This window comes from Bactrocera dorsalis, chromosome 2, assembly GCF_023373825.1.
Source record: "Bactrocera dorsalis isolate Fly_Bdor chromosome 2, ASM2337382v1, whole genome shotgun sequence".
In the NCBI taxonomy this organism is placed as follows: Eukaryota; Metazoa; Arthropoda; class Insecta; order Diptera; family Tephritidae; genus Bactrocera; species Bactrocera dorsalis.
The window spans coordinates 34,926,320-34,943,273 of NC_064304.1; the positions used below are offsets into that span (position 1 = coordinate 34,926,320).

General features: G+C 34.8%; 1 protein-coding gene across 2 annotated transcripts; it reads right to left on the bottom strand.

Moving 5' to 3' along the window:
- Positions 1-6,673: 6,673 nt before the first annotated feature.
- Positions 6,674-16,831, bottom strand: LOC105231752 (retinol dehydrogenase 14). Of its 2 annotated transcripts, XM_049447897.1 has the most exons (4): positions 16,673-16,821; positions 10,193-10,330; positions 7,590-7,728; positions 6,674-7,533 (listed from the first exon to the last, which is right to left on the bottom strand). In XM_049447897.1, the coding sequence occupies exons 2-4, from the start codon at positions 10,328-10,330 to the stop codon at positions 6,803-6,805; spliced, it is 1,008 nt and encodes a 335-aa protein (XP_049303854.1). In that variant the 5' UTR covers positions 16,673-16,821; the 3' UTR covers positions 6,674-6,802. The 2 variants fall into 2 exon arrangements, with proteins under 2 accessions (XP_049303854.1, XP_049303855.1); XM_049447898.1 differs by lacking the exon at positions 10,193-10,330 and having other exon boundaries at positions 16,673-16,831.
- Between the last annotated feature and the right edge of the window lie 123 nt (positions 16,832-16,954).

Genomic DNA, 16,954 nt, shown 5'->3' on the forward strand with positions numbered 1-16,954 from the left:
TAAAATGAGAAGGAAATTGAACTTCGACTGCACTCAGACGCGTTTCCAGGGGGGTGGGTTTGTTTTTGTGGGTAACTACAGAGAGTTCTCCCGCCAAAAGTTAAAAGTTATGCATTATTTCAATCATAAATAATATCCCGGGAAGAAAAGAAAAAGACTTTGAGTTGCAAGAACAAAATTATATAGTTAAATCCATTAATTTATGCGATGTGTGGGAAGTGGCGCCGTCTTGTTGAAACCAAATGTCGCCAGGATCACGAGCTCCAATTTCAGGCATCAAATAGTCGGTTATTATAGAGCGATAACTTTCGCTATTGACTGTTACGTTCTCACCGGCATCATTTTTGAAAAAATATGGACCGATGAATCCATTGGTCTACAAACTATACCAAACCATGTATTTTCTGGTTTGATTTTTAAACATTGTTTAGGCGTAAGTCTTTACATAGCTTGATACGACTCACACGTAATCTATCAAAAAAGGCTTTTGAAAACAGTACTTATACCCTCGATCAGCCGTTCTAATACCCGCCGGCATCCTGACAACATGACCATTTGCGTACAATGGAAAATGTTTTATAGTTATCTGTAGCCACGTTTTTTTATATAAACAACCGTTAAAGCGAATCCTTATCTTGAATTTGATCAGGCAAATTGTATGACAGCTACTTCTATACTGGTCTGATCTGATATGTCAAAACGTTTTAAGTATGCATACCAATTAAAATGTCAAACTTTACTATAAAATTGTGACTTTCCAGATTGCAACAGTAGTGTTGGCAAAACCCGAGATATAAAAGGCAACCTACGTGGTGATTGGAGGTTCTGACAAATGATCAGCCTTGAAGTACCAGATAATATTCAAGAAAAAGTAATTGAAACTTCGAGCCATTTAAGACAACACATTAGACCTTTGGTGACAGATAATATTTCAATCCATCTTAGCTTGTTTGTTATAATTGAAATGCTAATAAAATTTAAATCACTTAATTTTTCCAAATTAAATAATTGATTACAAAGGTTAAATATTCAAATTAAACTTCAATTGACCCAATTAAGGAAAAGTTTATTCATTGTCATTAGCTCAATTAAGAAAAGATTTAAATTGAATTTAATTTGACTCAATTAAGGGACTGATTATTCATTCTCAACCTTAATTGGCTTAATTAGGAAACAGCTGTGAATTCGAAATATGGTAATTTTGAAAGCTTAAATACTCCATTTAGCTGTAATTAACTTGTATATTTAACATCAGTGACAGATAAAAATTATGGCAGGTAAAATTTTACTTTTAAAATACAAATTGTAATTCAATTTAAGATTTAATTGACTCAATTAAGGAACAACTGTGAACGCGAATTTGAGTAAGAATAGACTATATGAATATAAAACTTAAATATTTAATTTAAACTTTAATTGACTCAATTAGGAAAGTGCTGTAACGGATAAAAATGTAAAAGATAAAAATTTACTTTTAGAATACAACGCTTTATTACTCAATTTAAACTTTAATTGGCTCAATTAAGGAATACAAAACTTAAATATTCTATTTAAGCTGTGATTGACTGAATTAAGGAACACCTATGAATTCCAAATTGGATAAACTTGATTTACTTTTTGAATAGGCTTAAATGTAGGTCTCAAATAAGTCAATAGAAAGCAAATATAGTATTATTATATAAAAAAAACTAATTTAGTGACGCTTGACCTAGCACCATGCTAATTGAAAAACGTATCCACTATTTTTTTTTTTGAAAAACTAACGTACGAGTACATACATATGTATGTAAGTACATGAAAGCGCAGTATCTTTCACACCATCTGTCCACCTTAACTCGTTATCATATTGCTACCAATACGGAAGCAACGGAAAAGTATCAATGACCATTCTAAAAACACCCACAATCTGCCACTTGACTGTGGTGACAGCTGGTCTGCTACTACGCGCATTGCCCTTAAAAAGAAAAATACAAACAAAAAACAAACAACAATTATAAAAGAAACATAGAGCCATTTAAAACCGCAATATGTCCTGCCTGATTAGGGTACAAGCATTTCTTCGTAAGCAAACTCTAAAAGCGCAAGACAGTCTTATTTTTAAATACATGGCGCATCAAAATGTCACTTCAGCAAAAGTACGACGAGTCAATATGACAGTTGAAAAGGAACTGTCAATGTCCGCTGGCCGAGCTGCTCGCCCGCAAGGATATGCGTCGGCCAGTAATCGCGCTTCTCAAATTACACCCTCAACCCGACTTGGGGCAATATGTCGCAGCACAGTTGAGTTTATTGCGCGTTGAGTACACTTGAAAGGAGCACGTTAAATTAATTGCAATGTGATACTTTCGAAAATAAAAATATAGTATACAAGTATATTCTTAGTGAGCCTTTAAGGGTCTATGACTGAAATATTTAAAAAATAGAAATAAATACATTTTCGAGTCGCAAATTAAATATCTTAAGCTCAAAATAACAGTAATAACTTGTGCAAATATAAGCCACATGCTTTGAACTAACGGCACGCGCTTGTAATAAGCTGTTAGCTTCTGTATCCTTATGTCCTTCATCATGAGAACATATGTATTTTATCATGCGTAATTGTTGGCTTTCAGCTACTTAAGATCTTAACGCTAGCAACCTAAACAAATATACTCCATAATTTATTGTACAACATTCATCATTGATTTCTGCGCCAAACTGCTAATTTTGTAATCCTTTAAGAAAATATTAAATTTCAATTACACTCATCAAAATATTATCTACCAGCAGCGTGGATGGCTAATATTAAAAGCAAATAGTGCTGCCTACCCACTCATCAAACACTACCGCCCACTGCAATACGCTTGCATTTATGTATATCTCATAAATACCGTTAGCCACGTGCCGCTACTGTTGTATTATCTGTCTCTTGCTGCGGCGCACTTGCGTGTAGGCACGATTATTATCGATAATATGTAATCTACCGCAAGCGCGCTTGTTTCAGCACTAATAACTTGAACGTGTTGAAAATGGGCTGCTCATTGCACCCCTCCGCGGTCGAGTTTTACAAAACCGACAAATTATGCCTGTTTATCAGATTAAACGCTCGTCGTACTGCCTGCTGCTGCTGTCTGCTGTCTCATGTAATGTCCGCTGAGAATATATGTCAGATTTCATTATGACTCGCAGGAGAGTGGTGAGAAACTTTGTACTATAAGAATATACATACACACATCCTCGCAAGCTCGCACATTTTTATGCTTGTGCCGAATATTTATTTATACTGATATATGGCACACTGTATATTGTTGTTGTTATTCAACAGGTGTGGGAACTTTTGCAAGGACCTTGTCACATGATTCCACGCGCACCCACATACAATTTTTCACATATTGGTAAATTTGTTTATATGTATAAGTAAACATTTAAAAGTAAAAAGTACTTAAAAATCAGTTTTGGTTAAACCTGTTTTATTTTACCGCTATGGTGGTCGATTTGAAATGATTGCAAGTAACACTATCATATTACTTCGCTAAAAAACTGCAGTGCAAGCAATCAATGCAAAATGTTGAGAAGAAATTCTCACGTTGTAAAGCTATTCGTTTAAAAATTTTCACATTGAATGGAATTTGCGCGCCAAAATGTTCTATAGTTAAGTTTGGGATAAAGGTGAATGATTCCTCAATTTATTAGCTTTTTCTTACATCTTAACGTGGGTATTTTTGATGAAAACTGATATTTAATACATTTTATGATATGCTGCAATGTATTATATTTAAGAGTATATTCGCTAGAGTTCGCCTATAACACTAAGACATGGCGATTAGTTGACTGGTGGATTGAAATAAATGATGGAAAGATTGACGGAATCCGCCCCCGACCCCGGCAAGCGCCCGCCTTAAGGATGCTAAACTAGTTTGAAGTTTTGACAAAGTCATTTTTTTATATTGTATTTTTATATATTCGAAATAACTAACAATAATATTACTAACATTTCAATAGGTTTTTGATTTGGTCACAAATCGAATTTTAGCAAGCCAAAAATTACCAAAATGTGAGGTTAAATCTTTTCTTTATCATAGGTTATTTTACGATTTTTTTTTTATTTTTAAATTTCATCCACAAATAAGACCGGAAACATTTTAGCAATGGAAGACCTTTGTTTAGTGCCAACGAAGATCTCGGAAAACTCAAAAATATTAAATTTTTTTTGCAAAAATATGTATTCTTGAAACATGTATACGAGGTTTGACAATTAAGTAATGAGACTGATTTTATTGCCGCGCTTGTGGTAAATCTGTGACCTTGAAATTCCCTTTCTCTTTTTCCGGCATCTCTTCCCTCTCCACTGATATATGTACCTCTAGCTTGTTTATTTCGCCTCCTGCGACAAGTTGAGTAGACGTGTGTTTGTAGTGCTCGTCACGAAAATGGAAAAGCAGCATTGAATGATCGACGCAGAAGACTGTTTGGAACAAGTGGAAAACGATCGCACGCTGCTTGATCGAGTTATTACAGGCGATGAGAGCTGGTTTTTCCAATACGACCCGGAAACCAAACTCCAAAGCTCACAATGGTTGTCTCCGCGCGACACCCGCCCGAAAAAAGCTCGAACGAGCAAGTCGAAGGTAAAAACGATGATTATTGCCTTTTTCGATAGCCGTGGAATCGTCCACAAAGAATTCGTTCACCGGGGAAAACTGTGATTCAAGTTTACTATTGCCAAGTACTCGAAAGATTGCGAATACGAGTCAACAGGTGCGCCCAGACATTGCTCTTAACTGGATTCTTCATCACGACAAGGCGCCGTGCTACACCGCCCTCAGCGTGTCCCAGTATTTGGCCTCTAAAGGGATCGCCGTGTTGCAACAGCCGCCTTATTCTCCCGAAATATCACCCTGTGACTTTTTTTGTTTCCTAAAACCAAATCGGTGGTCAAAGGAACCCGTTTTGAGTCAATTACGGACATCCAGGCGACCGTGACGAGGATACTCGCGGACATCCCAGTCGAAGCGTTCCAGAAATGTTACGAAGCATGGAAAACACGCTGGAATCGTTGTATAGCTGCACAAGGGGACTACTTTGAAGCGGATGGCAGAGTTGTAGAATAAATTTCAAATATACGGTTTTTATTCAGTCTCATTACTTAATTGTCATACCTCGTTAATATATATTGAATGTTTGAAAAAAATTTATACAGTATTTATCCCGAAACTCAACGTTTTTTAGGCTGCCGCACTAGGTGTGCTCCTTCATTAGATTCATTGTTCTAGATTTGAGAAAACTTTTTCGCTATCCGATTACTTTTAGATTTGATCTTTGACAACCCTCAAGGATATTTAGTCTAAATTAGATAGCGGCTAAGGATTCGCTCATTAATCTCTGAGTGTGTTTTACATTCTACCAATTCCATGATTGTGAAAGTTAAATCTTAGCCATATCTCTATGTAAATATTTATTTAGTAAGTTAAAATTTGGAGAGAGAGTAATTATCATTTGATTTCGCTCATTTTCACCGTGTATCAGGAGGATATAGAAAGATTTATTCTTAGAAAGTTTGATTGTTTTATATACCTGAAATTAGGGACGGGACACCTTTTCAAAGGTTTTAAGCAACAAACACACTTCGAAGCCCTGTATAAAACTTCAAATTTCTATCTTAATTGTGGCGTAGTTATAGGGCTTCACAGGTTTATGTTTAACGGTATTTTTCGGGCGTGACAATAATCCGACTTTGCCCATATGCAATGCCAAGCTCACTTGGGACTCAAAAAGTCATGTGTCGAATTGCATTAGTATATCCTAAGTTTTTTATCTTTTTTACTGGCGTAGATACCGCTTACGCGATTATAGTTGAGTTAACAACAGCGCGCCAGTCGTTTCTTCTTTTCGCTACGTGGCGCCAATTGCATATTCCAAGCGAGGCCTGGCCCTTCTCTACCTGGTCCTTCCAACGGAGTGGAGGTCTTCCTCTTTCTCTGCTTCCATCGGCGGGTACTGCGTCGAATACTTTCAGAGCTGGAGTGTTTTCGTCCATCCGGACAACTGACCTAGGCAGCGTAGCCGCTGTATTTTAATTCGCGGAACTGTGTCAATGTTGTCGTATATCTCATACAGCTCATCGTTCCATCGAATGCGATATTCGCCGTGGCCAACGCGCAAAGGACCATAAATCTTTCGCAGAACTTTTCTCTCGAAAACTCGCAACGTCGACTCATCAGTTGTTGTCATCGTCCGAGCCTCTGCACTATATAACAGGACGGGAATTATGAGTGACTTATAGAGTTTAATTTTTGTTTGTCGAGAGAGGACTTTACTTCTCCATTGCCTACTCAGTCCGAAGAGTTATCCTGCGTTGGATTTCGAGGCCGAATGTTGGTGGTGTTTATACTGGTTCCTAGATAGACGAAATTATCTATGACTTCAAAGTTATGACTGTCAACAGTGACGTGAGAGTCAAGTCGCGAGTGCGACGACTGTTTGTTTGATGACTGGAGATATTTCGTCATGCCCTCGTTCATCACTACACCCATATGCTTCGCTGCCTTAGTCGTTTACAAATCCTGATGAACTCATTAAGCCTAACTGAGGAGTTAATTATGTCCCGCTCGTGATCTGATGTGTTTTCTTCTTCCATTTCGCTGATGTTCTTATAGAGTTTTTTTTTCATACATATTTAAACAAATTATTGCAAAAAAAATAAAAATTAAATTTATTTAATAATTCCATTAAAAATGCAATATTGCACGCTCTGAAACTTAAATTACTTGTAATTATTTCTTATAAAAAAGTGTCATCATTTTAGACTGGAAGTTCAATTTGATTAGATCTTTGGATCTTGCGCGGTTAACTTGACCAACTTAACCGACTCCTCCCACAGCTTGCGGCCCTTCTCTTCGTCCATCGCAGCAGCAGTCAGAGTTGTCTCTTTGCAGTCCATAAAATATTTGCCCGAGACATTGGCCACGTCATCGGAGGTGGCCAAATAGATGGTGGTTTGTGCGCCTGCCTTTGGTGTCTTGAAAAATCCCTTTGTTATAGCCATCATCGGCAAGTTGAGTGGGAAGGGCACATTTCGCCAGATGCCTGAATCAATCATGCCTGGATGCAAGTAATTCACCGTTACACCGCTACCTTCCAGGCGTTTGGCCAATTCGCGTGCAAAATAAATGTTGGCGAATTTTGACACATAGTAGAGATAAGCAGCTGGGAATGTGCCAATCGGATTGAGTTTATCCAAATTCACCGAAGCCAAGCGATAGAGTTCGGAAGCAACAATAACAATGCGCGATGGTGCGCTACGCTTCAAAACATCGATCAGCAAATGAGTAAGCAAAAATGGTCCATAATGATTGGTGGCCATTGTCAATTCAATACCGTCTTCACTAGTTTGTCCACGGAATGCCAGCGCCATTCCAGCATTGTGTATGAGAACATCGATTTTCGGTTCATTCTTCACAATATCGGCAGCGAATTCGCGTACCGACTTCTGTGAGCCCAAATCCAATTTCTTCACAATCAACTTGCTGTTGCCAGTCTCTTTGGTGATTTCCTCTGGAATCGCATTGTTGTGTTAGAAGATTACTTTCAACATTAATGATTGTTTTTACCTTTAACGGAGTTCGCCGTCTCCAGATTTCGGCATGCCATAATAATCCGCGCTCCACGCTTAGCCAAGTCTCGTGCCGTCTCCTTGCCAATGCCGCTGTTGGCGCCTGTGATGATAACTGTTTTTCCTTCCATTTTGGTCTGCAAGTGATGGAAATAATTAGAGTTACAAAATTTTGTTTGTACGGATGTTACGAGTAATATATAAAAATCCAAAAAATGGTAGGAAATCTAGTGTTTTCAAAATTGTCAATTAAAATGAAGGGAGCGATTTGTTAGTTTCAAAATATATGCATATTATAATACAAAAGGTTTAAACTAAATATACCCTTTTCAGCAAATAATGAGCGATAACCAACAACCCACTTGCTTTCCAAATCTTTCGAACACCCAGGTAAACTTCCCGGAGAAAAGTGTTTTCAAAAACTTGATGGAAAACCAAATTATTTAAAAGGCAAACACATTTCGAATCGCATATTTTCTTCCCCTCACCTCTCGAGGCAAGATATCCCGAAGGATATTATACCCGACGACACAAGTTTTAGGTTTTCCTCTGCTATCGAATTATATCTTGCGAAATGACGTAAAATATATCAGCTAATATTTTCTAAAGAAAGTTACCCTCAGCCTCGCAGCAAAAATGAAGTAGAGTTGCTTTTTAAACAGGAAAAAATTTACCAATACATCACATACCTTCACGCTTTATCTCGGAGAGAAAGTCCAAGTCAGACTAAAAGAAGGTGGAAGACGCAGAGGCACGCGACCTACCAGCGACCCAACATCTACAAGGACGCATGGACGGATCAAAATTACTGTTGCAGTAGGCACCGAGTTCTATTGCGCTGGGCCAGATCTCAAGCTGCCGGAATACTTAAGTATTTTACAGGCAGAAGTCATTGCGGAAGCTGCTGTGATAGATATCTAATAATGACGTAAACGACCCAAAACATCAATATGCATACATATACTTGAATAGCCAAGGAGCAATTAAAGCAATAATCCCATTCCCATTGCATCAAAGAATGTTCTTAGAAGCGGAGAGATAATAGATATAGTGGTAGCGGGAAAGTGGCTGCATATATACTCAGTTCCAGGCAGCAAGCTTTCATGAAAGGGCTGATGAGATTGCCAAAACTGCTACCGTTTGGGTACCAAACTAGTTCAAGAAATACGCAAGATGCCAAAAATGATACGCAATGAAATTTCTGAAAGGGCTGACAGACGGGTCAGGGTGAGATGGAATGCCTTAAAATTATGCAGAATTGCCAAAATCATGTGCAAGGAAAAGGAAGGAAAACTCACATGCTTTTTACCCATAGGGTATCAAAAAAAACTGCAAGTCGGTTGTTGGCCTAGTAGCAGTTCACAACTTAGTGGCATCACATGCGACCCATATGGGCATTATTAACGAAACCCACCATTTGCTTCTGCCCGGCCTTATCTAGAACTAGTCTTAGATATTTAGAAGGGATTGGTTGAAGTATCAGAATTAGATATCAAGTCTCCATTAAACTTCGCAAAAGACGTTGACGTGCTGAAAGACGTAAACTACTTGCCATTCGTCGAATTTCTTACTGGTACGCTTTTCATATGATCTTAGTAATATAGTCACGTCACGATTTTGACGTTGACATCTGCCTTGGCCTTTGTTAGTTAATTTATAAGCGAAAAACTCTCTCGGATATCACAGTCGGAAGTCTCTCATCATGCCGATATGTGCGGCATAAAATTCATTGCCTTATAGAATTACTTTTAATTTGCAAGCGAATTTATGAGACTAAACTTTGCAATTATATTTGACATTATATAATATACTTATTTACTGCTGAATGCAACTTGTGTTCATCTGTCATACTAATAAAGAAATAATTGGAAAGTTTTCTAACCTAAATGTATAATAAGGACTTTCGAGCTATTAATTTTAATTCATGGAAAATAGCGGCAGTTAATAGTAGACCAGTTTTACCCTTGGACTATCAATAATAATATGAGTAATTGATTAAACAATAGTTTACTTCGGGTCAAATATTTTATAGAGAAACTAAATGCACTCTCTATTACAATATGTACACAAATGTACATACATGTTTATTAGTCGTTTGCAATGAGTAACGCTTTATTCTTTTTTTCATTACTTTCATAAGATTTCTTATTAAAAGTGTAGCTTATGCAAAACTTTTCTTAATTTTTCGTTGGTGTGAACTAGCCTAAAGCATATACATAAATATAGGTATATACCTGAAAGTACTAGGTAACATAGGTTGGTAAGGTATTAATGTCACATTTCAAGTTAAACGCGTGTCTTACCGGTACTTTTTTCATCTTGACAGTTAACATATAATAAAGACTTACATAAAGCCACTCAAAAGCTCACTACGACTTTTTTAAACATTTGTAATAAGATAATTAAAACCGTGCTCACATATTTTATTTTAATAGTACGTTTATGTAATTAGAGTGTGTTGTTGATATTGTGGAGATTTAGTGGGAACATTTAATATGTAATTGGAAAGCATTTTCATAAGTTAGTTCAAGAGGTGGCCGGTGCCTGGTGACAGGTGGAGGGTGAGAGGTTAGGGATGAGAGTAGAAATTTAAGCGTTTACCTCTGTGAAACATCGCCCGGCGGTAATGCGCAAATAGAAGCGTATGCTCAGAAGTGTGGCAACGATGGCCGAAAACAAGGCTAACAGCAAAATATCGCGCAGATAGTCAGCACTCGGCAACACATTCAGTAAACCCATCTATAATAGACATGTTTGTATATATGTATGGCATGTAGAGTATGGGTGTGTACTAAAGCAAACATGATAATAGAAATATGTATACGAACATGTGGCTGTTATGCAATAAAGAGGGGCAACAGCATATGCAGATTTATGCTCAACAAAAAATAATAAAGCAAAACAAATAACAAAACAGAAAATCAAAGTTCGATTGCAACCAAGTTTTTATACCCTACGTCTGAAACTTTTACTGAGTTTTTTTAACATATTGGTGTTTCAGTAGAGTTGTAGTTAAAAATAAACATAACTTTTGTTCGAATCAACTTTTAGCAAATATAACTTTTCTATTGTTCACTTGGACTTATGTAACCCAAAGAAATCGAAATCGGCTCTAATCTACCGCAGAGGCATGAATTTCAGGTATTTTTTGAAGTGTCGCAAAAAGGCAATTAACATTTTTACTATCCATTTTTCTATTAGTTATTTATTAACATTTCAAAAATGCAGCAAAAATTAAGAAATAAAAAAATTAATTGTTTAAAACTTAGCAGCAACTTAGTATTAATGTAGAATAATTTCGGAAAGTCTGGAACTACGGAAATAAACTATTTCATGAAATGGCGATTGTCTAAAAAAAAACAAATTTTCTACCACATTTTCCGCAATTTCGAGTTTTTTTAATAATATAAATTGAAAAAATTTCAGACATAGGCAAATCCATAAAGAATACTCTCTAAAAATTTCAGACAAATCAGTCCAGTAGAATTGGAGAAATCGTGGTTATCGTTTTGGAAAAAAACAGTCTCTTGAAAACGAGTTTTATTTCCGACCGAACCTTTATTTAATTTGAATTTTGCAAAACTCTCTTCTAAATATACATATTTCAGAATATAAAAATCTCGATATTTTTATTTTAAGGCCCTCTAACTTACAAAAAACACGATTGATAAACATAAGCACTAAATACGTTGACAGCTTGACTCGTAACGTATTGTCAAATTTACTTTTCTCTGCTTTTACTAAGATTGTCATGGATTTTGACGTAATTTAAACAACACTGACAGCTGACAATGCATTTTTCACCTGCATTGAAATTCAAACTAAATACTTAAAAACATACCAGTTATCAAGTAGAAATGTCTAACTCATATGGAACTAGTCAGGCTATTAATAGTTTATAACTTAGTCCTCATACTACAGGGGTTTCAATAAGAATGATATGATTTCTTAAAAACAACTACACTAATTGTTAAGAAAATAATAATGAATAGCTCGTTCAATATTCACTTCTGAAGCTTGAAGAGAATCCGATTTATGTCTAAATACCAATGACTTCAACAAACCCCACAAGAAGTAGTCTAATGGTGTAAAATCACAACTTCTTGGAGACCATTCAATGTCACAATTTGTTAAAATAATCGAATTTCCAAGCTTTTCTCGCAATAATTCGGTCGTTGCACGTGCTGTGTGCCACGTAGCCACGTCTTGTTCATCAATCTTTACCGCTCTCCATTGACAGTAAGAAGTACGGACCGATGATTCCACCAGACCAAGAACCACATCAAACCTTCAATTTAGTTAAATGTACTAGTTGTTCATGAATAATTTGTGGATTTTCTTCGTACCCGAATCGACAGCTTTGTTTATTTACCGCACCAAACTTAGTTTCATCGGAGAAGATGATTTTTTTACAAAAAGTGTTTATTGTGTTCCAAGGCAAAATCGACAAATCATCGGGAAAAGATGATTTTTTTACAAAAACTGTTTATTGTTTTCAAGTGGTTCCAAGGCAAAATCGACAAATTCAGCAAAATCATGACGTTTACGTTTCAATATCCGTTCGGTTGTGGTTTGAGACAGTTCCCAATTCATGAGAACGTCTTGGAATCGTCAAATTGCGGTCTTCAGTAACACTTGCCTGAACGGCAACTTTCATTACTTCGAGCAGTTCTTTGTCTTATTAACACTTGAGCATTATGTAAAGTAAATGTACGCTCGAAATTTTCAACAATTCGACGAATAGCGAACACAGATGGACGATTATTACGACCATAAAGTGATAAAAGCGTACGAAAAGTCGCAGTTGGAGAAAGATTATTTTGATAATAAAATCGAATAATTTGTAAACGTTTGTAAACAGTTCATGACATATTAAAATTTAAAAACATTCCTACTGGAAAACCCGATAAATGTGAACTACTCCGAAATGAACCAGACTTGTACCAATTATACAACGAATTTTCTACGATATTATAAAATAATAAGTAGCAAATAAATAACTTCATTTACAATTTAATTAATAAATTAATTCCACTGACACTTTACAGCTTACATAAGTTTTCTGTGCGTTTATGTCAAATATTTTTTTCCTTTTTAAACACAAGGAATTTTAAACTAATAGGAAAAATGAATCGATAATTGAATTATTTTCTTACACAATTTGAATTAGAATCTTACATGCATCTTATGCATATTTCTGACAGAAATCTGACAAGTGACAGCTCGCATAAAATTGCCTTTGAAAAAACGTTGGGTTTTAGTATGGTACAGTCAGCTGACTAGTTTGGCGCAGGGGTCATGTAATAGTTTACAAGACACGGCAAGATTCGGAGCAAAAGCAAATAATACCGAACCTTTGCAAATTGAAGTTAACGCAGAAAAATCGTGATAATATATTATACGACAGGTATAAATACAACACAAATATTCAGCAAAAATCTTCTGCCAAAATTTTGTATAAACAAAACAAATATTGAACGAAAATATGCAGACTAAAAAGTTGCAAAAACAAATTAATTAATATCGTCTAGAGCGCGCGACTACTTCATGCTTTAGCGATCTCAAGTTAATATTAAACAAAAGTGACATACATACATATATGGTTGTATGTGTGTGTGTCTGTTAACAACACAAAACGTCCGTAAGTATGTTTGTATGTCATGGTGCTGCCTGCTAATCTGTGTCAGCGACTTTATGCCATTTAAATAATTTTTGCTGCAAAACAGTGCGAGCAGTGCATTATTAATTTTTAATACGCAAAAATATGGGTATATGTATGTATTATTATATAATTTATACTACCAAAATTGTTTTGGATTTATTTTGCAACGAGTTATAATAAAAATAAAATATTTTCTTTGTGGCAGTCATAATATTTCTTCTGGTTTTCTATATTCAATGTTGATTTAATTAAATAACTTTAATAGAGAAGATTGGTGATATTTTTAGAACGCGAGAGTTATGTCAATTAAATTGATTTTTTTAAAAACTCTCAGCCAGCAATTACGTTTTGAAAGATTTTTCAATGATCCCAACCAAGATTTCTTCAATAGGTATCTTCTTATGTTAACAATAGAACACAAGGAGTGATATTTGAGGACACTCTTTCAAATTCAATTCATATCGCTTCAGGTGCTCCACAAGGTAGTCATCTTGGCCCGAATCTGTGCCTGTTATTTATAAACGATATCTCTGCTGTCATAGATTTCTCAAATATTTTCTTATATGCCGACGACGTAAAGCTTTTTAAATCTAACATATCGTCATCCAGAATGCAAAACAGCGTATCATCAAACAAAAACCGAAAATCGGGCGTTATCTGAATAACCAATTTAAAACCAAAACTCAAGTTTTGTTTCAATATGAGTGTATGATAACCAATCTATAACCGTTTTATAACCAAACCTCAAATTTTGTTTCAATGTGAGTGGTTTCTATTATATCGTTTTTCCTTCGCCTGTTAACTTATGAAAAGTGGTGTTATTTGCGTTTTAAACAATTTAGTTGCTTGGTGTGTTAGGAATGATTTACCATTAAATCTCAAAAAATGTAAGACAATGTGCTTTTCTCGTACATCTGTGTTCCCATCTCCTTATATAATAAAATACTATTTACTAGAGCAAGTTTTTAACTTTGTTGATTTAGTAGTTACTATGAACACTAAGCCTTATTTTAGTCTTTATATTGATAACATAGTCTTGAAATCAGTTTGGTTAAACTTTGGTCTAGAGAACTGTATGTTACTAAAACACTTTTTACAACTTTGGTTAGACCTATGTATATTAGAATATGGCCTTCTGATAAGTTAGAAGTGGTACAAAAAAAAATTTTAATTTTCGCTTTAAAGCATTTCCGATAGGATTCTACTACATACACTAGTGGTTTAAGACGAAAAAAAAAAATATGTTAAAAAAGATATTGCTACGGAACTTGTCATAGTTTATTATTCAAGGCAACGCAATAATCTTCGCACATTTTGTTTAGATCGAGCCACTACAGCATATAACTGTCATACAAACTAACCTAACAAAATGGAGCTCTTTGTACACCCTCTATATTATAAGAACTGCATCTGTGAAAAGAATTGTAGCTAAGATTCAACCAAAGTTTAAAAGTGTTTCCCTTTTTTGATGATGAATAGTGATTAGTAAAGTTTTTTTGTATTTTGTCAATCGATGTCGTTTCTGTCGTATATCTCCAGTGCTACCAAATATAGTGTTGGAAAGGTGCGATTTTCAGCTTCATTTAACCAAATTAAATTAAATTCGGGGAAGCTGAATAGTTACAGCTGTTCAAAAACGAGTGAAAATATTGAAGAAATTCGCTCTATTTTGAATATTTTGTATAAAAATGGTAGAATGCCACGTAAACCACCAATAAAATTTGTGAAGTTTACGGAGACGATGGTATATGAGTTCGCGAGCACAACAATGCTTCGCTCGCTTCCGTTCTGGAAATTTCGAAATTCGATTTAAACTGATAGAGTAATGTGTCTAGCGGAAAAATGGCAAAAAATGGTCGCCCAAATTGGTAAATATTTGTTTATTTATTTATTTTTGTAAACATAAGAAAAAATTAGTTAAAGTTTGAATAGAAATACGAAACGACTTTTCCGACTACCCAATATATTACAGTTATGAATTTATGCCACTTATTGCTGTATATGGTATAATCGACCTTTTCAACAAAATATTAATCAAATGGATTCAAATATCATAACTAAAATTGGATTGAAAGACTTTGTTATGCTTTTTATCACTATCAAAATTCTGATCTCATGTTATATATGTATATGTTACAAGATCGAAAAATAATTAAATATTGTAAATATAATTTTTTAATTTTTTTTAAATTTTTTTTTTTTGTATTTTTTTAATTTTTTTGTATCTTTTTATTATTTATACTGAAAATTTGCCTTCATATTAAAAGATTTATTTACTCAAATTTTCACTCATATTTCTTTTTGATTTCGCCTTTCTGATTATTTCTTATTATTATTTTTTATTAATTTTATTTTTTAGCTTTTTTTGTATTTTTTTTTTTTTGTTTTGGTGTTTTATTAATTTTTTATATATTTTTTTATATTTTTTTTGTATTAAGAGCTATGCCAAATGTGCTCAACTAAAAATATGAAATTTACAATAAATGTTTTTTGGAAAAAATTCAATTAACTAAATTTCGAAGTCCGAAACTAATTGATGACAGCTGCTTTTCTGTGGTGAAAGTCCACAATATTAGTAATTGAGGTTTTGTTTTAGTTTCCCCACTCCACAGTTTTAATTAAACCAAATTTTGGGAAAAACAACGAAACCCCGAACATTGATTCAGTAATCGTGTTTGCATTATTCTGTTGCGAATATAACTTTCACTACTTTACGCAATGCGAGCGCTGACATTATACAATATCATTACGGAAATAAAAAAAATAAATAAATTGTGCATACAAATTTGAAGTTCAAGCGAATGTATGTAAGAGTTTTTAGTGAAAATTAAAACAAAAAAGGTCTAAAATTATTTGTGTGTACTTGCTACTTTGCACCAACCACGTCATCAATTCAAGCAATCTTCTTTCTACATTCTACAGTGTCTTTTCTATGCGGCTGGCACACACAAGCCTCACATATATGTATACCTTCATTTTAGTTTGTACATCAAGCATTGTTTGTTTGTATGCATTGCTTTCATATTTATTTGTAGGAAAGTTCTGTGTTGGCCGAACCTGTTGCCTTTGTGTGAATAACACTCAACTCGCATTGTAAAAATGACATACTTGTTGTTGTCGCTTCACTGAGAGTCAACTGAAAATTATTACACATATGAAAAAAAAAAGAAATCTCCACAGAGCCAACAATTCAATGCTCTAAGAATCAAAAAAAGCAAGTCTCTGTTATATATACATACATATATATCTCAGTTTTAATAATAAATAATTTTCAGTTAGTTGGGAAACCAGCACACATATTAAGTTTCACAAATTTTCTTGCACAATCAGCACTTTTTACATTCACACGAATTGAAATTAAAAAGAGAGAAAAAGCATTTTATCTGTTTTAAAATAATTTTCGCTTTGCTTGCACCTACCTTTTATTTAAACCTAAAAAACTTTCTTTACAAAATTATTTTTGAATTACTTTGTTGAAATACCGCACGCGCACAACCTTCGCCTTGGACGCTTAACTGGAGACTGCTGCCGTGTATTGCTGCGATCGTCTGACATGGATCGTGCTCGAACTCACTGTTTGGCCGTTTGTACGTTGCTTTTGTTGGCCATAATTATACTCAGCATTGAATGCGAGTTTTAGCCCTGTAAACTGTGCCAGCTTTGATTATTCGGTACTCGTCAGTGCGACAGCGGCGCTCGTA